General features: G+C 44.1%; 1 protein-coding gene, 1 non-coding gene and 1 pseudogene across 5 annotated transcripts in view; 2 read left to right on the forward strand and 1 right to left on the reverse strand.

Annotated features, from left to right (window-relative positions):
• Positions 1–26,630, forward strand: part of FLVCR2 (FLVCR choline and putative heme transporter 2) — an 87,804-nt gene that overhangs the window by 26,056 nt on the left and 35,118 nt on the right. For all 4 annotated transcript variants that reach the window (XM_070469653.1, XM_070469655.1, XM_070469654.1 and 1 more), the window contains exons 2-5: positions 3,419–3,560; positions 6,002–6,142; positions 20,651–20,718; positions 21,958–22,061. In XM_070469653.1, coding sequence (XP_070325754.1) covers positions 3,419–3,560; positions 6,002–6,142; positions 20,651–20,718; positions 21,958–22,061 — 455 coding nt within the window. The remainder of the gene's footprint in view (positions 1–3,418; positions 3,561–6,001; positions 6,143–20,650; positions 20,719–21,957; positions 22,062–26,630) is intronic.
• Positions 2,596–2,702, reverse strand: LOC139035733 (U6 spliceosomal RNA). The gene has a single exon (XR_011488452.1). It is a non-coding gene; the product is annotated as a U6 spliceosomal RNA (small nuclear RNA).
• Positions 10,346–12,590, forward strand: LOC139035685 (deubiquitinase OTUD6B pseudogene; annotated as a pseudogene).

The following is a 26,630-nucleotide window of genomic DNA, read 5'->3' on the forward strand; positions in this document are numbered from 1 at the left end:
GTTTGGGAGCCCAACTCTTATGCTATCAGCCAGTGTGACGTTGGCTGGGTACTGACAAGTTTTTCTCATTTTTGTCTTTGTTCTAACAGCTCGTGGACTAAGTGAAAAAATATAAGCTGTATTACATGCCCCATGCCTAGTAGATGCTTAAAAGCTAGTTGGCATCCTATCCTCTTCCCAACCCCTGAATCCCGCACCCATTTTCTTCCCTTACCTGGAAGTACAGCATGGTTTGTAGAAAGAACATGGTCATTAGTGGGAAGACCTGTGTGATTGTATCAGCTTGGTGTAGATAAGACCTTCTACCAATATCCATTTGTCCATCCACCCAGCCAGCCAACATGACTGAGTTCCTGCTAAGGGACAGACTCGGGATCTAGGAGCTGGGTGTAGAGCTCTGCACGCTTGCTGAGCACGGCTTTCAGGAAGCTGGAAAAATACGTTCTGAAAAACAGAAGTGGCAGCAGCTTGTAGTGCAATCCCTGTGTTTTAATTTTCACGTGGGGCACGAAAGTACCGCCAAAGCCGACATCCTCCTGGAGAAAGGTCCCTGTGGGACAGCCTTGCCACCTGGCCAGGGCTGCCTCAGGCCCTTAAGCTGATTGCCCCCATCCTGAGGCTGGAAAATCACTCATTCAGGCTTAGAGTGTGGATGGAGTGTGGGCAGAGGATGGAGTGGGGCCTCTGAGGGCTCAAGTGTGCAGCGTGGACCCAGCTGGGAGGACCTCCCTCTCGAGGCAGAAGATCACTGGGCATTAGGTCCTCCTCCATCAGGGTCCTTTGAGAATGACAGAATCCCAGAACCTTGAGTGATGTCCCATATCTTCCCTCATTCGTGCAAAAGGGACCCTTTGGCATCCTGTTTAACTGCTAGATCTGCAACTTCAAAGTGCTTAGGAAACCAGAGAGGATGTGCAGTGGCCCAGCTTCCCAGCTGTGAAGGGTACATTGCCCCTCTGTCTTTGGCTGGTTTTTACCCTCAACACCTTGGAGACCAGCAGGACTCAATTCTAATAGATTAATGTAAGTGAGGATCAGATAAAGCTCTCAGGACATGAAATACCTTCTCTCATGGAGGAGCCTTTTCTCATGACTTTTAGCCCTGAAGGGCAATCTAGGCCCCATGAAGGAGGCACTTCTTAGAGATACCAGGAGATCTGGTTTCTCAACTCTGTGTGACCCTGAACAAGTCACTAAACCTCTATTTGGTCCTCTAATAATGGGTTTCTAAGAAAGGATGATAAAGGCACTCAAACTATTGTTCAATCATTTCAAACCACAAATATCTCCATTTGTGTTACCTTTTGTATCTTTCTTTTCATTCTCCCTGCCCCCACTAGATTATAAAGCTCCTTGAAGTACTCTGCCATATACATCTCTGTACTCCCTCAGAAATCTAGCAGAATACATTTCAAAAAGCAGATGCTTTAAAGATCAGTTTGACTTGTTGATTGTATACAGTATACACTGGAAGAATGCTACTCTGAACCTGTTGATGGTGACTTCTGAGACTATTTCAGAGCTAAGAATCACTAGTGACTACCTTGACTGGCTGTAATTGACCGGCTAGAAAACCAATTGGGATGATGAGCGCATTGGCAGCTAATGATGTTATAACTTTCCTGAAAGCAAATTGCTTCTCTACCTGCTGTTGCTGTCAAATTCAATAAAGGAGAAGTGGTACCTTAACACAAAAGAGTTAGCTACTCTCAATTCTAGAATTTGAATCTTGCATGAGTTTTCAGGCTATGTTCCAGTTTCCTCCTTGGTATTTCATGTGGCAGAAGGGTTTGGGGCGTTGTGTCACAGCTGGTCACTCCTGAATCATGGTGTTTCTGCTGTCAGAAATACCCAACTGTTAGGTCCCTGAAGTTAGAACTGCAGCGCTGATATGAGATGTTTCAATTTGTTGGGGTATGTGAGTATGTGTGTGTGTGTGTGTGTGTGTGTGTGTTTATAACCAGTTTGCATGTGCCTATGTCCTGTGTATATAAATTTATGCAGTTGTGTGAATTCACACCACAGATGCTTTCTTTTTTTTTTCCATTTATTTTTATTAGTTGGAGGCTAATTACTTTATAATATTGTAGTGGTTTTTGCCATACATTGACATGAATCAGCCAAGGATTTACATGTGTTCCCCATCCTGAACCCCCCTCCCACCTGCCTCCCCATCCCATCCCTCTGGGTCATCCCAGTGCACCAGCCCTGAGCACTTGTCTCATGTATCCAACCTGGACTGGTGATGTTTCACACTTGATAATATACATGTTTCGATGCTGTTCTCTCAGATCATCCCACCCTTGCCTTCTCCCATAGAGTCCAAAAGTCTGTTCTATACATCTGTGTTTCTTTTTCTGTCTTGCACATAGGGTTATCGTTACCATCTTTCTAAATTCCATATATATGCGTTAGTATACTGTATTGGTATTTATCTTTCTGGCTTACTTCACTCTGTATAATGGGCTCCAGTTTTATCCACCTCATTAGAACTGTATTATTTTTAATGGTTGAGTAATATTCCATTGTGTATATGTACCACAGCTTTCTTAACCATTCGTCTGCTGATGGGCGTCTAGGTTGCTTCCATGTCCTAAAAATATAGAACGCTTCATGAATTTGCATATCATCCTTGGGCAGGGGCCACGCTAATCTTCTCTGTATCATTCCAATTTTAGTATATGTGCTGCCGAAGCAAGCACCACAGATGCTTTCTAAATGACAAAGTTACAGAGTGAACTTAAGCATTTACGTTTGTCAGTGTCGTCACAATGTTTGGCTTCCATCTCTCACTGAATACAAGTTCTTGGGGTTGTAGTGTATAGAATTTATCCCTCAGCTGGTCTTTCAGCTACAGGTTAACAGATTCAGTGAAATCAAGAATTTAACTGGAAACAAAAGCAAAACTAGCATTGTTTTACGTTACCATAGAGATGGGAGTATAAAAAATTCTTCTTCATTAATTTGTTGTTAGGAAAAAAAAAATGGCCTGCAATGAGAGCCCAGCTATAATCTTTTTCAATGGTTCCCTCATAGCTCAGTCAGTAAAGAATCTGCCTGCAAAGCAGGAGACCCAGTATCGATTCTTGGGCCAGGAAGATCCCCTGGAGAAGGAAAAGGCAACCCACTCCAGTATTCTTGCTTGGAGAATCCCATGGCCTGGCAGGTTACAGTCCATGAGATTCCAAGAGTTGGACACGACTTGGCAACTAAACCACCATTGATAATGATAGTGGTCAAGGGTATGTTATGAGTTGAGCTGTCAATCAAAAGAAAGATCTCTGGTGTCTTGAGTGGGGAAACCACCCCTGTTTGGGTTATAAGGACTGGAAGTTGAGGATTGTTTCTTATTAGGAGTCTCTTAAATGTGTGCCTCTTGGCTATTGATACTACAATTGATTGTCTCTGTCTTCTATAGCTTGGAATTGCCATTGGGTTCTTGGTCCCTCCTGTCTTGGTACCCAACATCAAAGACCAGGACAAGCTTGCCTACCACATCAGCATCATGTTCTACATAATAGCAGGTGTGGCCACTCTGCTTTTCATCCTTGTCATCATCGGTAAGGTCATTAATAGACCCATGGGGGTCGGGGAGGCAGGGAGGTCCTGCTGACTTGGGTGAGAACCTTGTGAATATGGCCCTAGAACACCATTCTAGGTATAATGTATTTTATAAAACATGTCTATAGAAACTGGAAGCCAAGCTTCCAATGGTCTTCAAATGTTTTAGCCAGAGTAGTTGCTGCCCATACAATGTTAACTGGTCCTGGGTGCTTTGTGAGCTGCTCAGTCAAAGTTAGTTCTAATTACCAGTTTCTCAGTATGACCTTATTAGAATTAATGGGCAGCCTTGATCCTCTTGATGCAACTCTGCTGAGCACTTACGACATCACAGGCCCTGTGCTGAGTGTACCTGATCTCATTGACTCCAGTGGGAGTTCCTAGTATCAGTGTCTCTTAACCGAGAGAAAACAGTGACTTAAGAGGAGATAAGGAAATTATTTAAGATTAGATAGTGAGTGGCAGAGACTGAATTCTAGCCCAAGCTTCTAACTCCATAATCTACATTTCTGAAATAAAACAAAACAGGATTGACCCACAAACACTAAAACTCTCATATATTCACCCGAGAATACCTGGGGCCCACATTTTTTAATGTTTTGAAAAAAGGTGTATAGGATAATGTTCATTATGAAAAAACCTAGAAGATACAAAAAAGCATACACAAAAGGATGACCATTAACTTAGCCTAGAATTAGTTAATTCCAAGCACCAATCCCAGAGAACTACTATTGCTCCATACATATTTAATCATTGAGATGTTTGGTTAATATAATTTATATCATCTTTTATTATCTGAGTAATATCAGATGGGCTGTGATAAAGAGTGTGGAAGAAGTTTTCATTTTCAGTGAGTCAATTGTCTTTAAAGGTTAACCAGCTTTCATTTAATATTTGAAGACTCCACCATACACGTTAAAGTTTTCCTTCCCGCCCACCTGCCAGCCTCACCTCCAGAGTCAAACAGTTTTTTGATCATGGACCTCATCCAACTGATCTCACTGTGTTATTCCCTCCCTGGGGTCCACACTGAGAGGAAGGGCTTTTCAGAGTTCACAGAAATTCTTGGACGGAGAACCTGGTGTTCCTGGAAAGATGAGAAAGGTGCTCCTTTGAAGCTGGGTTGAGAACAGGAAAGAACATCCTCAGACAGCCTTGAAGTTTCAAATTATTATGTGCTCAGCTCCAAAGTCTTGTGTTTGTAGCACGTGAGGGCCTGGTCCTTTGCAGAGATCCTGCAGTTGGGATCTTTCTTCGCTTTACATTTTACTAGTAAGCACTGACCGTTGCTCACTGAATAAAGAACTGAAAAATCTTATCCAAATTGTGGTTTTTGGTTGCCCAATCCTTGAACAAACAGCTATTGTTGCCAAGATAAAAAAAAAAACAAAACACCTCTTGCCTTGATTTCTTTCCCCTGATAGAAGCGGAGGTGAACAGGTCAGACAATGATTGAGAGGTTCCCAGTGGGTGGGGGAAGTTGGCCAGGACTATTTCCGGAAAGGAAGAAGAAAGGCTCTGAAGTCTGGGCTGGAGCTTTATCTGGGTGGAGCGGGAAGACCTTTGATGTTCAAGAGAGTAAACCTCATTTCCAAAGCTTCCTCTAACTGGAGACCATCTCCTGACCTTTCAGGAGCATTCTCATGGAGCCTGGGGGTAAAGATGGTGCTTTAGCTGGGGGACCAATTTAAGCAGACCACTGGTTAAACTGATGTGGCCCCCAGAGAACTGAACAGCCGTCAGTGCAGTGAAATGGATTGTACCAGCTGTACTGAAATCAGAACATAAAGAGAATGGTTTTCCCACTGTCCCTCCCCGGTCCTTCCTGTCAGAGGCCCCGTCCTGCAGGAGCATGTGTTAGTCCTCTGGTTTCTCAGGAGGCAGATGTCTGATTCCCGCTCTGAGAAACTAGGGATGGACTCGAGGTCTCTCCAATAGGAGCAGCTCCTTTCCCTTACTCAGGGAGTGGCAGCATGTGCCAGGCTCTGTGCTCAGCATGGGCAGCCCAGCCCTTTAGCCCTTTCCCTGGGAGGAGCTCTGGTGCTGAGTCCTCATCTGGGCTCACTAATCCCAGAACCTCAGCTCTCACTTCCTTTCTGTCCCCTGGTTACCATGGGATTTTTCAGTGCTCTGCCATTTGGTATTTGCCATTTATTACAGGACTCCTTTATCCTTGAGCCCTGCCTGGAAAGTCCAATGATCGCAGCTGTCCAAAGGTCATTAAGAAAAAGTAATCAAAAGACCAGCCCCTCAGCCACAGACAGTGAGATGCAGCTTCAAGAGAGGAGGTTATAGAGGATTTAATCAAAGAATTAATATTTCCTTTTGGCATCTGAGCCCCCTTCTCAGATGAGGGAGCCAACTCTCATCCATGTGTCAGCTCTGCAGGAGTAGGACCAAGGGATTTGCAATGATCTCTCTGTTTTTTTTTCCCTTTCAGTATTCAAAGAGAAGCCTAAACATCCCCCCAGCAGGGCCCAGTCCCTGAGCTATGCCTTGGCGTCCACTGATGCTTCTTACTTAAGTTCCATCATCCGACTCTTCAAAAACCTCAACTTTGTGCTGCTAGTCATCACCTATGGTAAGATGCACATGTGTCTAGTCATCACCTACGGTAAGATGCACATGTGTCTAGTCATCACCTATGGTAAGATGCACATGTGTCTAGTCATCACCTATGGTAAGATGCACATGTGTCTAGTCATCACCTATGGTAAGATGCACATGTGTCTAGTCATCACCTACGGTAAGATGCACATGTGTCTAGTCATCACCTACGATAAGATGCACATGTGCATGGGGTGTGCTGCAACTGGGCATGTGAGACAAGAGACCTGACATTTCTGTGTATCTTGCTGTTTCCAGATCCCAAAGGTGTATGTAAAGTCGTCATTTAGGGCTAAGCAGAAGAGCCAGCTGTGCCCCGGAGTCTTCCCTGTTCCTTTAAGTTCACCTAGGAAACCATTCCTTCCCCTGTCAAGTCACCCGGCAACATGCCGGCTGATCCTCCAAGTCTCATCCCAGTATGTCTGCTTTAAAGCAGTGTTAGGTGACTGTTCACTGTGCTGTTCTTAGTACATCTTTGGAGAAGGAAATGGCACCCCACTCCAGTACTCTTGCCTGGAAAATTCCATGGACGGAGGAGCCTGGTGGGCTTCAGTCCGTGGGGTTGCAGAGTCAGACAGGACAAGTCATCTCCAGATCTCTTTTCCCACAAACTAGGAACTCCCTCAGAGTAGGGCTTTATGTCTTTACCTGTATGATTCCTCAGCGGCAGGAGGGCTTATAGCCTGGTGTAGGTCCTCCAGCAGTTGTTAGATGGGTGATTGAATGAATGTATGGATGGATGTTTACATGAGTCTTGCTACGTGAATCGCTCTCCAGCCAATCCTTCATCTTCTAACTTGGCTCCCTTTTTGCCTAAATGCAAGAAAACATCCACAGTTCATGTAATTTTCTTGGCTTTGGTAAGGTAGGTGTCAGTCTTTTTGCTGGTATATTAGCTTACCTTTCCAGCAAGGTGTTTGCAGCATCTTCTTTCAAATGATTGATGGTAATGTTGTCCCAGACCAGGGCAAGGACAAAATCTCAGGGCATTCCATTAAAGGTGTCTTTACAGATCCACCCAGCTCTACCCTATTCACTCTGCCCATGTAACCCTCCAGTGTGGTGTGATTAAAATCATGAGAGTATATCATGCTCAATAACCAGAAGAAAAAAAGATGTGAGATTGGTTTGACATGGCTTATTCTTAGTGAAATCCCAGTTGGCTATTTGTTGTTCAGTTGCTCAGTTGTGTCCGACTCTTTACAACCCCATGAACTGCAGCATGCCAGGCTTCTCTGTCCTTCACTGTCTCTTGGAGCCTGCTCAAACTTATGTCCATCGAGTCGGTGATGCCATCCAACCATCTCATCCTCTGTCATCCCCTTCTCCTCCTCTTTCCCAGCATCAGGGTCTTTTCCAATGACTTGGCTATAAGCTTAGGTTTTCTCTAGGCTCTCTAACCATGTGTCTTTCAACAATAATAACATTTACTATATGCCAAGATTTTTTTATTTAACTCCCACCACACCAGTGTGCGGTAAGTGGTATTATTTTTCCCATTTTAACAGATGAGGAAACAAACTCAGATTAAGTAATACCTCAAGAACACACAGCTTTTAAAGGGCAGAGCCAGGATTCAAACACAGATTTGTCAGACTCCAAAGCCTTAACCATGATTGTCTGTACTCTTTCCTTGAATTTTGCCAGGGCTTCATTTTAAGCTTATCAACGCCCTTTACCTGAGTTAAAGTGTTCAGCTGCTGAGGTATTAGATAAGAGGTGGTATCATCCACACTAGAGAGGCACACCTGATTTTCAGACATATGAATAGGTTAGATGAAATAGCCCAAGGTATCCATGTTAGTCTTCAAGGTCTGTGGTCTCCAATCCTCCCTTTCTCCACCTTCTCAGTTCTGAATGTGTCTGCATTCATTTGCAAAACAAAGTTTCTAATTCTCAGGGTGGCCAACTAAAGATAAAAATGGTAATAAAGTGGAGTTGCTCACCACTGAGAGAAATTCAAGTGTAGGTAGAACCCATCACTTAGGGATATTGTGGGGAATATCAGGCTATAGATGGATAGTGAAGCATAGTAAAACATTGGCCACCTGATGTGAAAAACTGGCTCATTAGAAAAGACCCTGATGCTGGGAGAGATTGAAGGCAGGAGGAGAAGGGGACGACAGAGGATGAGATGGTTGGATGGCATCACCGACTCAATGGACATGGGTTTGGGTGAACTCTGGGAGTTGGTGATGGACAAGGAGGCCTGGCATGCTGCAGTCCATGGGGTCATAAAGAGTCAGACACGACTGAGCGACTGAACTGAAATGTGATGATCTTTTGGTTCCCTTTCAGACTCAGGATTCCATGCTTCTAAGAACTTTCCCTTTTCCCCAGAATTAAACGTCTTGAGTGCATCAGCCTTTCACCACCATAAACCTCACTGCATTTGACAACAGGGCATTTGAGACCTACCATGGAATTCTAAGGCAGATAACTGCTTAATAAATATCTTCTCTGAGTGAGATTGGTGATGGTGGTATTAGCCAGGCAGGGACCTCATTCCAGAGGTTTCACTCTTCAGTGCTAGAGGCTGTTGATGGCAGGGTCAGGTCACTGACCCATGAAAGTAAGAAATAACAAAATGTATGAGGAGCAGCACTGTTTGATGTGGGCTCGGCTCTGGGCCATGCTGTGGGGCAAAGCAGCTTCTTTTTCTTCCATCTTGAACAGCTGGTTGAATCTATGGCCTTCAGTCTGGCAGAATGGTGTTAATTCTGTAGTTCTGGATACTCTTCCTTATCTATCTGGTTAAGTGATAACACAGAGAATAAATGGGTTAACGCTTCTGGGATGATGGAGTGAGGACTGTAGATTTTCTGATCCTCCATGAAAACAAAAACACTGGCAGACATTATCAGCATCAGTTATTTCAGGGTTCTTGACTAAAGGCTTAACCCAACGAGCATCTGTTCAAGACAAATGGCTAAATAATGGTAAAGTAGCTGTAAGGAGCAGCGGCTGCACTTTGCTGGAGCAGCTATGAAGAGATACCCCCACGTTCATGGTAAGAGAAACCCAAGTAAGACAGGAGGTGTTGCGAGAGGTCATCAGAGGGCAGACAGACTGAAACCACAATCACAGAAAACTAGCCAATCTGATCACAGGACCACAGCCCTGTCTAACTCAATGAAATTAAACCATGCCGTGTGGGGCCACCCAAGAAGGACGGGTCATGGTGGAGAGGTCTGACAGAATGTGGTCCCTGGAGAAGGAAATGGCAAACCACTTCAGTATTCTTGCCTTGAGAACCCCATGAACATTATGAAAAGGCAAAATGATAGGATACTGAAAGAGGAACTCCCCAGGTTGGTAGGTGCCCAACATGCTACTGGAGATCAGTGGAGAAATAACTCCAGAAAGGATGAAGGGATGGAGCCAAAGCAAAAACAATACCCAGTTGTGGATGGGACTGGTGATGGAAGCAAGGACCGATGCTGTAAAGAGCAATATTGCATAGGAACCTGGGATGTTAGGTCCATGAATCAAGGCAAATTGGAAGTGGTCAAACAGGAGATGGCAAGAGTGAATGTCGACTTTCTAGGAATCAGTGAACTAAGATGGACTGGAATGGGTGAATTTAACTCAAATGACCATTATATCTACTACTATGGGCAGGAATCCCTTAGAAGAAATGGAGTAGCCACCATGGTCAACAAAAGAGTCTGAAATGCAGTACTTGGATGCAATCTCAAAAATGACAGAATGATCTCTGTTCATTTCCAAGGCAAACCATTCAATATCACGGTAATCCAAGCCTATGCCCCAACCAGCAATGCTGAAGAAGCTGAAGTTGAACAGTTCTATGAAGACCTACAAGACCTTCTAGAACTAACACCCAAAAAAGATGTCCTTTTCATTATAGGGGACTGGAATGCAAAAGTAGGAAGTCAGGAAACACCTGGAGTAACAGGCAAATTTGGCCTTGGAGTACAGAATGAAGCAGGGCAAAGGCTAATAGAGTTTTGCCAAGAGAATGCACTGGTCATAGCAAATACCCTCTTCCAACAACACAAGAGAAGACTCTACACATGGACATCACCAGATGGTCAACACCAAAGTCAGATTGATTATATTCTTTGCAGCCAAAGATGGAGAAGCTCTATACAGTCAGCAAAAACAAGACCAGGAGCTGACTGTGGTTCAGATCATGAACTCCTTATTGCCAAATTCAGACTTAAATTGAAGAAAGTAGGGAAAACCACTAGACCATTCAGGTATGACCTAAATCAAATCCCTTATGATTATACAGTGGAAGTGAGAAATAGATTTAAGGGACTAGATTTGATAAACAGAGTGCCTGAAGAACTATGGATGGAGGTTCATGACATTGTACAGGAGACAGGGATTAAGACCATCCCCATGAAAAAGAAATGCAAAAAAGCAAAATGGCTATCTGAGGAGCCCTTACAAATAGCTGTGAAAAGAAGGGAAGCAAAAAGCAAAGGAGAAAAGGAAAGATTCCCATCTGAATGCAGAGTTCCAAAGAATAGCAAGGAGAGATAAAAAAGCCTTCCTCAGTGATCAATGCAAAGAAATAGAGGAAAACAACAAAATGGGGAAGACTAGAGATCTCTTCAAGAAAATTAGAGATACCAAGGGAACATTTCATGCAAAAATGGGCTTGATAAAGGACAGAAATGGTATGCACCTAACAGAAGCAGAAGATATTAAGAAGAGGTGGCAAGAATACATAAAAGAACTATACAAAAAAGTTCTTCACGACTCATATAATCATGATGGTGTGATCCCTCACCTAGAGCCAGACATCCTGGACTGTGAAGTCAAGTGGGCCTTAGAAAGCATCACTACGAACAAAGCTAGTGGAGGTGATGGAATTCCAGTTGAGTTATTTCAAATCCTGAAAGATGATGCTGTGAAAGTGCTGTACTCAATATGCCAGCAAATTTGGAAAACTCAGCAGTGGCCACAGGACTGGAGAAGGTCAGTTTTCATTCCAATCCCAAAGAAAGGCAATCCCAAAGAGTGCTCAAACTATCGCACGATTGCAGTCATCTCACACACTAGTAAAGTAATGCTCAAAATTCTCTAAGCCAGGCTTCAGCGATATGTGAACCGTGAACTTCCAGATGTTCAAGCTGGTTTTAGAAAAGGCAGAGGACTTCTGATCCGGTACCGCCTTAAGGCGGGGCTGGATGCCAGTCGCGGCCAATGGTGCGTGGGGTGAAGGTTGAAAGGTGGAAGGTGGCGCTAGGCTGTGGCGCTGATTCTCCCCAGCGCGTGTGCTGGGCTCCCTACCTGTCATGGAGGCAGTCTTGACTGAGAGCTTGATGAAGAGGAACAGCTGGTGAGACGTCATCGCAAAGAGAAGAAGGAGCTGCAAGCCAAAATACGGAGTATGAAGAACGCTGTTCCCAGGAATGACAAAAAGAGGAGGAAGCAACTTACAGAAGATGTTGCTAAGTTAGAAGCAGAAATGGAACAGAAACAGAGAGAGGAGCTGGATCAGTTGAAGCTGACTTCTAAAGAGAGTAAAATAGATTCTGTTGCTGTTAATATTTCAAACTTGGTTCTTGAGAATCAGCCACTTCGGGTATCAAAAGCACAAGACACAGGACAAAAAGGCTGCGTTGGAAAAGGAGTGGGAAGAAAGGATAGCCGAAGCTGAAATTGAAAACTTAACCGGAGCTAGACATGGAGAAAGTGAAAAACTTGCTCACATATTGGCAGCCAGACAGTTGGAAATTAAACAGATTCCATCTGATGGCCACTGTATGTATAGAGCCATTGAAGATCAGCTGAAAGAGCAGAACGGCGTTCTGACTGTGGCTGCCTTAAGGTGTCAGGCTGCTAACTATATGCAAAGTCATGTGGAAGACTTTCTGCCATTTTTAACAAATCCTAATACTGGAGAAATGTATACTCCAGAAGAGTTTGGAAAGTACTGTGATGATATTGTAAACACAGCTGCATGGGGGGCTCAACTTGAGCTAAGAGCCCTGTCTCACATTTTACGAACACCGATAGAGATAATACAGACAGATTCTCCTCCTATAGTAGTTGGTGAAGAATATCCAGAAGATCCATTAATACTTGTTTATATGAGACATGCATATGGCTTAGGAGAACACTACAATTCTGTTACACGGTTGGTGAACAGAGCTACTGAAAATTGCAGCTAGTCTATAAAATGTTGCTTTTATGTCAGTGTGCTGATCTGAGTATTAATACCAAGGATTGGATTATTCTCAGTGTTTCTGAAAAAACACAACTACCTTAAATCAGTTTTATGGCAAAGCTACTAATAGGTTTTAAAAAAATGTGTCCAAGAGAAACTTTAACCAGTGTCCCCTTAATGGTGTTTTAAAAACACTTGTAAGTTCTTTGTGGAGAATATCATTTATAGACCAAGATGGTACCCTGATTGTTGATATTTTTATTAAATATAAGATTCTGAACCTTCTATTCTGTGTTGAAGTTGTAAAAAAAATTTTTTTCTCCTTATTACTGAAAGCTTTCAGTAACCATATCAATGTAATTTTTCGTGAAGAAGTGAAATGACTCAGTCTCTTTGACATTGCAATAATGTGATGGTGATAGCAAATTTAATTAATGTTTATAAATAATTTGATTGCAGTAACATTGCTGTTGATGGGATTAATGTTGTGACTTTTTTTTAAATTTATTTTTAATTAGGGGATAATTGCTTTACAATGTGTTGGTTTCTGCCATATAACAACATGAATCAGCCCTGAGTATACATATATCCCTTCCCTCTGGAACCCCCCTCCCATCCCTCCCTATCCCACCCCTTTAGGTTGATGCTGTGACAGTTTTGTAACCCCATCAAAGTGCAGCTAAGAAGGTTGTTTTAATAAAAATAAAAATAAGTCTTTTATTTGTATATTAAAAAAAAAAAAAAAAGAAAAGGCAGAGGAACCAGAGATCAAATTGTCAACATTCAGGATCATCAAAAAAACAAGAGAGTTCCAGAAAAACATCTATTTCTGCTTTATTGACTATGCCAAAGCCTTTGATTGTGTGGATCACAATAAACTGTGGAAAATTCTGAAAGAGATGGGAATACCAGACCATCTGAACTGTCTCTTGAGAAACCTGTATACAGGTCAGGAAGCAACAGTTATAACAGGACATGGAACAACAGACTGGTTCCAGATAGGAAAAGGAGTTCATCAAGGCTGTATATTGCCACCCTGCTTGCTTAAGTTATATGCAGAGTACATCATAAGAAACGCTGGACTGGAAGAAGCACAAGCTAGAATCAAGATTGCTGGGAGAAATATCAATAACCTCGGACATGCAGATGACACCACCTTTATGGAAGAAAGTGAAGAGGAGCTAAAAAGTCTCTTGATGAAAGTGAAGGAGGAGAGTGAAAAAGTTGGTTTAAAGCTCAACATTCAGAAAACTAAAATCATGGCATCCAGTCCCATCACTTCATGGGAAATAGATGGGAAAACAGTGGAAACAGTGTCAGACTTTATCTTTTTGGGCTCCAAAATCACTGCAGATGGTAACTGCAGCCATGAAATTAAAAGACACTTACTCCTTGGAAGGAAAGTTATGACCAATCTAGATAGCATAGTTAAAAGCAGAGACATTACTTTGCCAACAAAGGTCCATCTAGTCAAGGCTATGGTTTTTCCAGTAGTCATGTATGGATGTGAGAGTTGGACTGTGAAGAAAGCTGAGCACTGAAAAATTGATGCTTTTGAACTGTGGTGTTGGAGAAGACTCTTGAGAGTCCCTTGGACTGCAGGAGATCCAACCAGTTCATCCTAAAGGAGATCAGTCCTGGGTGTTCATTGGAAGGACTGATGTTGAAGCTGAAACTCCAATACTTTGGCCCCCTGATGCAGAGTTGACTCATTGGAAAAGGCCCTAATGTTGGGAAGGATTGGGGGCAGGAGGAGAAGGGGACGACAGAGGATGAGATGGTTAGATGGCATCACCAACTTGATGGACATGGGTTTGGGAAGACTCCGGGAGTTGGTGATGGACAGGGAGACCTGGTATGCTGCGGTTCATGGGGTCACAAGGAGTCGGATACTACTAAGCGACTAAACTGAACTGAACTGAGCAAGCTTTGTGTTTTAACTTGTCCTATTCCAATCCTCCCTTCCAGACTCTGTGGTAGCCTTGAAAACCAGCAGCTTCCCAGACATGATGGCTGTGGAAACTAGCAACCTCACAGCCACTGGAGGGGGCCAAACAATTTTGGAGCCCCCCCGCCCCCCAACAAAGTCCTATCCCTGGCTCACTGTTTATTTGACTTCCGTTTCCCTGGAAAGGCTCCATTCAGAGGATTTGCCTATATTTGACCTGACTCAGAGTTTTCCCAATGGGAAATCACTATGTCCAGGGTATTTATTAAAAGCAGTCACTGTTTAACATCACAAATGCCTGAGGTTGCAATACCAGTTGGGGTCATCAAGAGGCTGGCCAAAGATCTTGAAAGGAAAATCTGGAGAATGAGATAACCAGGGGGCTTTGGAAACTTGTGACATATTCTTAGCAGTCTAGAAATCTGCATGCCCAGAGTTGTGCACATGCCCGGGAAAGACCCAGGGAAGTGCTAAGTCTCACCTCTGGCTGCACATGAAACTCTGGGTAAGGGGAAAGTGAAGCCTAGGGCAGAGTTGGCACCACCCTGCTGAAGCATCACAGGCGAATCCCAATGAATACATAGAAGTCCTCAGCAAAGTGGGGAGACTTATGGGCTTAAGATATTTAAGGAAATCTCTGTCTAATCATTAGCCCTAAACTAAGTTAGTAGAGCAGAAACCAGTGGTTGCACATGACAGAGGACACAGACGTTACAAAATGAGTCCAAGAAGGTTATTGAACAAACAACACCAACAAGTTTGGGGGAGGGAGAAGAATCTCATTTGTAGGGATGACATTATATTAAAAATGTCCAGTTTCAAAAAATAAAATTTCTTAACATTTTCTCCAAAGTCTGGGGCAATCCCAGTGGGGAGGAATTGAACTAATCTGGTTGTTTGCACACATTTTGTTATAATCAGAAAAACACAAGCCTTTTCTCAATAGAGAGTTGGACTTAGTGACAGAGCTCTTTGCCAACTAGGAAATGATTCTTAGGCTTGATCACAGATTTGGGAAAAAAATGTTATTGAGCCATTACTGTGTGTCAGGCACCGTGTAAAGTGCTTTATATACATTATCTCATTTAATCTTCAAAAGAAATCCATGATTTAGGTGCTTAACTGCTCCATTTTATAGCTAAGGAAACTGAGGCTCTGATTTAATTCCTTGCCTGTGATTAAACAGTAGTAAGCAAGAGAGCTTAGTATAAACTTCTGTCTGTTTCTGAGACCAAAGCCTGTCTTCCTAACCACCACACCACGTTGTCTGCCCATGCAGAAGGGAGCCTCTTGGAGACAGAACCGGGGTTCTGTTTTCAGCCTCAGTTCCCTGAGTGGCTTTTGGATATGTCTGATGGGTGGTGGTGATGGATGTCCTTCCTCAGATTCAGTCCTCAGACCGTTTGCTTGGGGCTTGCTTTCTTTGAAGATGAGGATCTGGAGTTCCGGGGGTTAGAAGCAGGACCTACCTATACTGACCAGCCATCTTTGGGACATGGGGATGATGAGGTTTAAGTCTTAATGTGTCTTTCTAAGGATTATAGGTCATGTAAAGGCATTGTTTGACACTCAATCTGCCTGAGAATCCCTGCTTTCTTCTTCTACAATCTTTGCTCCAAATTGAAAAGACACACACAACCAAAAAAGACAAGGCCCTCTACAAATTCGACTAAATGCTTTGAGACCTCCCAGAGAAGGGAAATGGTTCAAACTTTAATTATATACATGTATAACCATTTAGTGTAGGGCTTCCCAGGTGGCTCAGTGGTAAAGAATCTGCCTGCCAATATAGGAGATGCAGGAAACTCGGATCTGATCCCTGCGTTGGGAAGATCCCCTGGAGTACCCTGTGGTAAGAAATGGCAATGTACTCCAGTATTTTTGCTCGGAAAATTCCATGGACAGAGGAGCCTGGTTGGCTACAGTCCATGGGGTCGTAAAGAGTCGGACACAACTGAGCGACTGAGGACACACATAACCATATGATACATAATGTTTATATTTTCCTCTGAATTATAAACACTTAAGACCATGTCGTTGGGAATCAAGCAGTTGATAGAATTGCATGGACAAATGTGCTGGATCTGGGTGGACATGTATTGAAGTAATAGCCTTGATTGATGGGCCAGTGAATTCAGAGTGGGTACGTAAGGAATATAAGGTCTGAGTTTTTAGTGTCAGCTCTGCTAATTGCTGAGTATACCACCTTCACCCATCCTGGGCCCATCCTTTGTCTCTCTAAAAAAGAGTAATAACCTTTGCTTCCCATTTGAGTTCCCTGGAACTCAAGCTATGCTTATGAAGAGTCTGTGCAGGGTTGGGCATCTGAACTCCCAGTCTCAACCCGTGTCCTGAGGACACCTGTCCCTGGGGCTCTCAAGGCCTTTACACCGCTCCACATGGGCCTCAGAGGAGCTGTGTGCCCCCTCAAGATGCCAGCAAGATGCTGGGTGGGTAGCAAATCCTTCCGGGATTCCCTGGAGGTTTGCTGAGGTCAGGCTGGCCCTTTAAACCAACAGTTTACTCCAGGTTCAGGAAGGACAAGAGGGAAATGAGCACAGAGTACCCGGAACCCAGAGATGAGATCTGGAAGCAGAGTTTCCCACTCTGGCCTGATGGTAGAGTCCCTGGGTTGTGGCTGGTATGTGCCTGGATTCCCTGCCTCTCTCTTCTGCAAAGTCAGATTCAGATAGTCTGCGAGGGCCTGGGAATCTGCCTTTGCAAGCATTCCAGGAGATTCTAGTTTGCAGCAGAGCTGAGAACCTCTACTGTGGGTGTGTAACGGGTGATTCTCGGGGTCTTGAAGCCCCTTCCCCTCCCAGCTGCCTCCACGTGAACCCAGCCTCTCGGAGCCTGGGCCTGCTCTGTGATCTTCCTGTGCCCAAGGCCAGTTAGTCGCCTTTTCAGTGAGTTCAAGAAATGCCCGGGGGTTTGTTGTTAAAATGCAAATTCCTAGCTTCATTCCTGGAGAATCAAATTAAGAGCTCAGAAGGGAGAGCTCAGAAGTCTGCATTTTAAAAATCTAAGGCCTTCTAATGCCAGTGATCTCTAGACTGCCATTTGAATACTTTAGCCTTGACACAAGATAGAAACTCTGAGTCCCTTCTGCCTTCCTAAAGCCCACCCCCTCAGGGACCCGCACCTCTCCCAGGTAGCTGATATAAGAATGACCCGGCCTTTCAGGGGCGATCACATTTCCCCACAGGCACTTCACTGACCTGGCTAGGCTTACATTGTTGAGGGACAATCATACCTAATTATAACACAGTCACCTGCATTCCTGGGAGAGGTAGTCTCGCACAGGACAGAGCATGAATTTCATTCCTGCCCTTCAGTGTGGATGCCGGACCCCTTGATTCAGTCAGTGGAGGGGAATGAAAGTGAACTCGTTCAGTCGTGTCTGACTCTTTGTGACCCCATGGATTGTAGCCTACCAGGCTTCTGCATCCATGGGATTTTCCAAGCAAGAGCCATGGGATTTTCCGGGCAAGAGTACTGGAGTGGGTTGCCATTTCCTTCTCCAGGGGATCTTCCCCACCCAGGGATCGAGCCCCGATCCCCCGCATTGCAGGCAGACGCCTTTACTGTCTGAATCACCAGGGAAGTCAGTGAAGGGGACTCAATGCCATCTAACTGTATCTGGCAACCTTTGGCAATATGGCGAGGGACATCTAGATTCAAAAGGGATTTGAAATTTCTAATTCCTTTAGGGTTGGAGTGTAGAAAGAATTGGAAAGAACTTCCAGAGTGAGCTTCCAGAGCCTTCCAGAGTGAACTCCTGCTCCCCTCCACACCCTCCCCGCCTTAGCCCTGATTCCGTCTTCTGTCTGGCTGGGAGGCGGGGATGGTTATTGGTAGATCACACTAGTCTAGCTGAGCCAGTGGGTCTCATACTGAGCTTTATCAGAATTACCTGGAGGGCTTGTTCACACAGACTGCCCAAAGCCCCACTCCCAGTTTCTACAGCAGGAGGTCTGGGTGGGGTCACGATTTGCATCTCTAACGAGCTCCCAGGGGTTGTTGATCTGGAAGAGATTTTCCTAAACCTTTGAGCCTCACAAAGCTGCTCAACCTCCTGGATCTGCCCCCTCTGCACTCCTTCTTTCTCTCCTTTTTGGGATCACGAAAGTGCTCGTCTTTAGTTTTTTGCTCCCAGTCCTCTTGGATAATTTCTCAGTTTCCTGTGAATTCTGCCCTCCTGGTTCATCCCAGGTGGGCCTGGCATGCGCCCTGCCCCCTGGCCCTGTTAAACTGAGGGGCAGGAAGGGGGCTGGTTTCATTCTTCTTGCACACCGTTTCAGGAATGTGTCTCCTTGTGGGTTCTCTTGACCTGGGAATGGAATTTCCAAGTGGCTGGGTGTGTGGTAAGAAGGTAAGGTGTAGGTATGCTTGTTATCTGAGAAGTTGCTGACGGCCTGAGTGTGGCAGCTGTAGTGATCCTTGATGACACGTCTGGGGCACCGACTGTGGCCCTGTGCCCCTCAGGAGGTGGCACTGGGCTCAGCCTTGTTGCATCCCTGAGGTGACCTGCTCGGAGACTCTGGGCATGAAATTACCAGTGAGCTGAGCTGGGGAAATCTTTGAGGATCAGTTCAGTAAGGATATAAGATCGAGTGTTTAAGCTAGAGGACCCAGCACCCTACAGTCTGGGTTCGAACGCAGCCCTGCCTCTTATCACCCATATGATGGTGTGGAGGGCAAACCAAACTCCCCCATTTTGCAGGAGAATTTGACCTTTTCTTAACTTTGTCTCTCATTCCTCTGGGAACCTGATAAAGAATGGAAGTCAACTGCAGTTAGGCGACTTTACTTGCGATGAAAAGAACTGCAAGTGGGCTGGGTGATCTACTCACCCTTGTTGGGAAGCCATTCTTTGTGTTTCTCTGAGCAAAGCAACTCTTTCCACTGGCCTGTCCTTTATGGAGATCCTGGCAACCATGCCTCTGCATGAGTTACAAACAATAGTGGCTCCTGGGCAGGGTTAAGGCAGGGTGGGGGCCGTGCCCACGTTTCCCTGCACTGAGCCATCAGCTTGGGGACAAAAGAGAATGGCTTCTGAGTGGCTCTGTGGCCTGGGGTCCTGTGGACTGGCTCCAGTGAAGGGGGCGCCTGAGGCTGCCGTGCCTGGGCACCGTGTCCTGTCTTTTGTCCTTTTAAGTGGCCCTAATGCCAGGTGTGCCAGTGGTAGTCCTGTGAGCCTCAAAATTAGCTGAAATTAAAAAGATCCCTGGTGGGTCTTCCAGAATGACCTCTGTATTTGTTTTTTAAATGTGTGTGCATTTTTCTTATCTATAAAATGGGAATGAGGATATATTAGCTACTTTCTGGGATTGTTATGAGGACTGTAAGGTGTTTAGAAAAGTACCTAGTACATAAGAATATGCTGTTGCCATGACTACCACCATCATCACCATCAACCATCACCATCAATTCCTGAGGCTGCCCTGCCTGGGCACCGTGTCCTGTCTTACATCCTTTTTAGTGGACCTAATGCCACGTGTGCCAGTGGTAGTTGTGTGGGCCTCATCACCATCACCACCACTACCATTTCACCATCACCATGTCCATCACCATCACCACTACCACACTACCACCATCACCACTGTGGTCATCATGATCACCACCACTATCTTCACCACGATCACCACCACTACCATCATCACCACCGTCACTGCCACTACCATCATACCACCACTATCACCACCACCATCGTCACCATCATTGTAATTATGAAAGGAAGGGAGGAGGTCCTTCTCCTTTGGATTCATTTTAGTCTCATATTAGTTACGAAGTCATTGTATGGCTTTGAACAAAATGACTTCGTCCTGTAAGGAAATTGATTCTTACAGAATGTTCTAAGTATTCCATTTATGTGTTGGATAAATTAATGAATTAGGAGAGTCATCTAAATGTCCTTTAGGGTCCTTTCTGGTTTCAAATATAAGACTCTGTATGGTGTTGAGTCTGAGAAGAAAAGTTGGAGAGAGGTGAAAACAGGCGAGAATGGGAGTGTTGTCAAGGGTCAGAGGTCTGGAGCATTCTGGAGAGGGCATAGGTCATCAGGAGGAGGTGGAAAGGTGTCCAGTAGTTCAGTGAGTTCAGGCCAGTGCTTAGGAGGGATGTAGATGGATCTGACCTAGGAGGAATGTGTACTTCCTGGAGCCTGTGTTTTTAGCACAGGATAAAGGGATGAGAGGGCAATGGTGTGTGGCTAAAGAGAGGTTAAAATGGTTACCTTGGGTTGTTCTGGAGTCTTTCTTCTTCTCTGAGGTCACCACCTTCAGTGACAACAAGGATGAGAACTTCCTTCCTCTCTCACCGCTGAGAGGAGAGCCAGCAATGACCCCACCAGCACAGTTACCCTAATGCTGTGTTTCCCCTCCTTCCTTCAGGTCTGAATGCTGGTGCTTTTTATGCCCTGTCCACTCTGCTGACTCGCATGGTGATCTTCCACTATCCGGTAAGGGCATTCCCTAAGCTGACCAGTGCCAGAGGGAAGGAGATGTCTAGTGTCTAGGCAGGAGCTGGGGGGGCAGTGTGGCATGATGTGTGCTCCAGGATTTGGAGGGAGGCGGCCCTGGGTCTCAGCCCCAGGTCTAGTGGTTCTCAGCAGTGTGAGAGCTGGTTAGCGCCTCTGAGCTCTCATGCTCTTTTCTGCAAAAGAAGTCTAGTTATTTATTGAAAGATTAATTTAATTTTATATTTTTAAAAGACTAATTTTACAATTAGAAAGTAAGTCATAAGATTTACATGTGTAAAATACATAGCACGGTGCCTGGCAACATGGTAGGTAAACATATATACACATAGAATCACCTATGAAATCAGTTAAGTTGTGAAATGTGTGCAAGATTTAATGTTAAAGTCTTAGTTGTTCAACGGAAAGCAGGTTGCAAATGTCTCCAGAACCAGGGAGGGTTAAATAGTGGGAAATGGACACTGAGTATCCTGCAGTCGGGATGTCAGGCCCAACCCTCTTTCGGAAAGTTGGGGGTCTCAGCTTGGGAACGGTGGGCCACCGTGGGTGAGTGAGTGTTCCAGTGTTGGAGGTTGACAGGTCTGAGTCCAAATCCTGCCTCTGCACTTAATAAAGGCCTCATGACCTTCGGCTAGTAGGCTAATTTCAGTGTGCCTTGATGTCTTCATCTGTAAAATGGGGAATATTGATTCTTAACCTCCTGGTGGGCAATCAGCAGAATTAAATAAGATGATGATATAAAATCCTCAGCATGGTGTCTGGCTCATAATAAACATGCGGACATATGTAATATCTTCCTACCTCTAAAACAGTGATAACTGGAAAAAAAAGCCTAAGTATGGAATGTTCGGATATACACATTTCAGTTTTTCCATCTGTTAAATGGGAATAATGATAAAGGGTTCCTAAGAGTGTTATATTTTTGAAAAATCTACCTAAAAATGGTTTCTAAAGATAGAATTTGTTTTCCCCCAACATCCAGTATCATGTACCCACACCCAGGGTTATATTATATTATATTAGGAGGAGCAGTTATTCTAGGATTTCCTCCCCTAGAATTACTGGCAGCTTTTTACAGCTTGTCTTGTTCCGCTACTTTCTGAGAATTGGCTGTCATGGCACCCCAGTTACTTGCCTTTACCCCTTTGCCTCCTGGTGACCGTGCCCTGTCAGATGCCTTGTTCCATCCTTGAGTGATCCTTGGGGCTATGGTTTCCCCAGGGGGAAGAAGTGAATGCTGGAAGAATCGGCCTGACCATCGTCCTTGCAGGAATGCTTGGGGCTGTGATCTCAGGCATCTGGCTGGATAGGACCAAAACCTACAAGTAAGTGTCTCTTCCGCTTGGACTGAATTGGAGACCATGTTTTGAAATGACATGTTCTTAAGAACATGGCTCCAAGGATGTGATTGCAGCATCTGGGGTGTGAGTGGTCAAGGAGGCAGTTCAGATGTATCTTCTCTGGGGATGAGGAGGTGGTTCCATTGCCAAATTCCCATGTCTTGCTCATGGACCTCCTGGGGTTTACCAGGGTGCTCTGTGCTTCCAACAGTTTTCAGTGTATTACCTTGTAATTGCTTCCACGTTGGTAAATATTGCTTCCAGTGGTAAATATTGTGATATGATTTAGTCCTGATTGCCCAGTGCATTTCTAAGAGCCACTAAGATTTTAGTGGATTGCAGGCTAAACCAGGACACTTTCTAAAAATACAGATACCTGGGTTCCACCCCTCATGGATGTCAATTCAGTAGGGGAGTCTGCATTTAGAAATCAACCCGGATGCCTTGATTCAGTAGCCAGCCTTGGAGAAAGTGCTCTGAAAACAGAGGCTCAGCTTGAGTGTGTCCTGTGCTCCGCATCCACTGGGTGCTCAGTTAATGCGGCTCAGTGGGGCAGCTGCCTGGGCTGTCCTGTGCTGGGCAGGGCAGTATTCTGGGCTGCTTTGTCAAGGCCTCCAAAGTTCCCAGTGTCTGGAGGCGACAGACAGCGGCAGACCTGTTCTCTGCACACAAACCCGCTTCTGTGAGGCTCTGGTCAGACCAGGGCTCCCTCTGGCTGCCCTCATCAAAGGCCAATTGAGGCCCTCCCTGGGGATGTGGCTGCCTGGCCGGACACAAGGAGGAGCCCGGCTGGACCTAATTACTGATGGTGGAGCTGGGCTGCAGCCTCGTTTCTGCCATATGCTGGTTGCTTGCTTCAAGCAGTGAGGACTGGCCTCCCTTGAACCGGGGAATAGCAGCATCTCTCTTCCAGGCTTGCTCTGTGGCAACAGAAAGGAGGGATTGGAATGTTTGCTGGGCCAGGATGTGGGCAGCCAGATGATTCAGATGAACCAGAAAAGAGAGTTGAAAAGACAGTGAAAGGGCTGGGAGGACACTGCAGAGTCTAGCTGACACTAGTTCCTAGTGTCATTTGATGTCTGCATCCTGCAGTCAGCATGGACATTCTTTCCGCTCCACTACTTGTGCAGAAAAAGGGTGGGGGAGCTCTGTCATCTGGGCATTTTGGTGCCTGTTCCTTCTCCCCGAGGCTCCCAGGTGTGTCTCCTTTGGTTTGGAGATGGAAATTGGGTGGTCAGTTCCATTTATGTCTGGCTGAGGCTACAAATAGTTTTGCAGACAGGCTAGTGGTTTAAGAAGAAGCTGTGTATAAAGAAATATGGCAAAAGGTGAGCTTGTGGGGTCAGCAAGGGAGATGGGTGTCCGCGGGGCTGGGTTCTGCAGTGGGAGGGCCTGTATGCAGGGAGCAAGGGGAGGAGAGATGAAGGCCCTCTGACCTCAGCAGCTGCTTTGAAGACCCAGGAGGGAGGGGTGTCCTGCAGAGGATGTTGCTCTTTTCCGAAGATGTAGCCCCATCATGTGTTAGTATTCCTGTGTGTGGGAGTGGATAGAGCATGGGTTTCTAATCCTACTCTGCATTTACCTAGTAGGTGACTTTGGACAAGTAACTTGACTGATCTGAGCTCAGTTTCCACATTTGTCATATTGGAGATAGTCATATGTTTCTTTTTTCCTACCAGTTTTATTGAGATATAATGGACTTAAACTGTATCTACAAATAGCATATGGTTTAATTTACATACATCATGAAATCAACATCACAAATAGTTTAGTGGACATCCATCATCATGTATGGATACAAAATTAAAGAAATAGAAAAAATATCATGATGAGGACCTTTAGGACTTCTTTTCTTAACAACTTGCATATATAACATACCATGTTGATTATGTTTATCGTGTTGTACATTACACACTTGTGTGTGTGTGCTGATCGCTCAGTTGTGTCTGACTCTTTGCGACCCCATGGTCTGTCCATGGAATTCCCCAGGCAAGAATACTGGATTGGGTTGCCATTCCCTCCTCCAGGGGATCTTCCTGACCCAGGGATGGAATCCGGGTCTCCTACATTGCTGGCAGATTCTTTACCATATGAGCTACCAGGGAAGCCCACATTACATACTTAGTCCTTACTTATTTTGCACCTGGAAATTTTTAACCTTTTGATTGCCTTCTTCCTATTTCCCCTTCTCCTACCCCATCCTTACCTTTGGTAACCAAAAATCTGATCTCTTTTTCTGTGAGTTTGCATGCTTGTTTGGTTTTTGAAGTATTATTGACCTACTACACTATGTTAGTTCCTTGACACTACATAATGATTCAATATTTCTAGAAATTTCAAAATGACCCCTAAATTAAGTCTGGTTGTGGTCTGTTACCATACCAGGATATTATTACTCATTGGCTGTATTCCCCACCCTGTACATTTCATCCCTTTGATTCATCTATTTTCCATCTGGAAGTTTGTACCTCTTAATCTCTTTCACCTGTTTCTTTCCTTCCCCCCTACCGCATCCTCTCCCTTCTGGCAGCCATCTGTATGTTCTCTGTATCTATGAGTCTGTTTCTGACTTAATGTCTGTTCATTTATTTTGTTTTTTAGATTCTGCATAGCAATGAAATCATATAGTATTTGTATTTCTCTAACTTATTTCACTTAGCATAAAATCATTTGGGTCCATACATGTCACTGCAAATGGCAAGAGTTCATTCCTTTTTATGGCTGAAATACATATGTGTGCATACCACATCTTTTTAATCCACTTATCTGTTGATGGGCACTTAGATTGCCTATCTTGGCTTTTGTACATGATACTACAGTGAACATTAGGGTACATATATTGTTTTGAATTAGTGTATTCATTTTCTTGGGATAAATGCTCAGGAGTGGAATTGCTGGATCATCTGAGTGTTCTGGTTTTTCATATATATACATATAATTTCATTTATTTTTGGCTGTGCTGGATCTTTTTTGTTTTGCAGGCTTTTCTCTAGTTGTGGTGCATGGACTTCTCACTGCAGTGGTTTCTCTTGTGGTGGAGCACAGTCTCTAGAGTGCCTGGGCTTCAGTAGTTGCACTTCTAGAGTTCGGGCTCAATAGATGTGGTGCACAGGCTTACTTTCTCTGCCCCATGTGGGATCTTCCCAGACCAGGGATCAAACCCATGTCTCCTGCATTAGCACGTAGATTCTTTACCACTGAGCCACCAGGGAAGCCCCCTGGGTGTTCTGTTTTGAAACTTTTTTTTAGAACTCACCATATTGTTTTCTATAGTGGCCGCACCAATTTACAGTACCCTCCAGCAGTTCACGAGGGTTCCCCTTTTCACTGCTTCTTGGCCATCTGTATGTCTTCTTTGGAAGAATCTCTGTTCAGATCCTCTGCCCACTTTTCAATTGGGTTTTTTTTCCTTTTGATGTTGAGTTGTATTAAATCTTTGTATATCTTGGATATTAACTCCTTATAGATATATCTTCTTCCGTTCAATAGATGGCCTTTTAATTTTGTTGGTAGTTTCCTTTACTGTGCTAAAGCTTTCCAGTTTGATGTAGTCCTATTTGTTTTTGCTTTTGGTTCCCTTGCCTGAGGAGACATCCCCCCCACCCCACCCCAGAAATTACTAACACTGATGTTAGTGTCCTGCCTATAAATTTATTCTAGAATTTTTGTGGTTTTAGTCTTTAAGTCTTTAATTCATTTTGAGTTTGTTTTTCTGCATAGTGTGAGAGAGCAGTTGAGTTTGATTCTTTTGTGTATAGCTGTCCAATTTTCCCAACACTGTTTATTGAAGAGTCTGTCTTCTCTCCATTGTATATTCTTGCCTCTTTCATCATTTTGGGGTTGCTCTTTAGATCCATTCATCTGTGTCTGTTTTCTGCCAGTACCATACTGGTTTGATTACAATAGCTTTGGAGTATAGTTTTAAATCTGGAAGAACTGATACCTCTAGTTTTATACTTTCTCAAGATTGCTTTGCTATATGTGGTCTTTTGTATTTCCATACACATTTTAGATTTGTTCTAATTCTGCAAAGTTTCCATTAGTGTTCTGACAGGAATTGCTTTGATTATGCTGACTGCCTTGCATTACACTGTTTAAAGATTTTTCTTAAGTCCTGAGATAGGCTTGTGTCACTAAAACTTGCCTCTTGGAACTGCTTTTCCTGTACCCCGTATAATCCGTAGTGTATTTCTTATTAATTTGTTTCCAGGTGTTCTTCTTTTTCTTTAATTTCTACTTTGAATTCTTCAGTGACTTAGTGGTTGCTTGGTGAATAATTATTTAGCCTCCATGTGTTTGTGGTTTTGTAGTTTTTTTCTCATTGTTGATTTTTTTTAAACTTTAAAAAAATTTTTTACATTAAAAAATTTGCTTATTTTTTAATTGAAGGATAATTGCTTTACAGAATTTTATTGTTTTCTGTCAAACATTAACATGAATCCACCATACTCGTAGTTGATTTCTAATCTCATTTTTGTGATTAGAAAAGATGCTTGATATGATTTCAGTTTTCTTAAATCAGTCATTCTTTTCCTGCAGGGCTTTTGTAAGGGT

This window comes from Odocoileus virginianus, chromosome 6, assembly GCF_023699985.2.
Source record: "Odocoileus virginianus isolate 20LAN1187 ecotype Illinois chromosome 6, Ovbor_1.2, whole genome shotgun sequence".
NCBI classification, from domain to species: domain Eukaryota; kingdom Metazoa; phylum Chordata; class Mammalia; order Artiodactyla; family Cervidae; genus Odocoileus; species Odocoileus virginianus.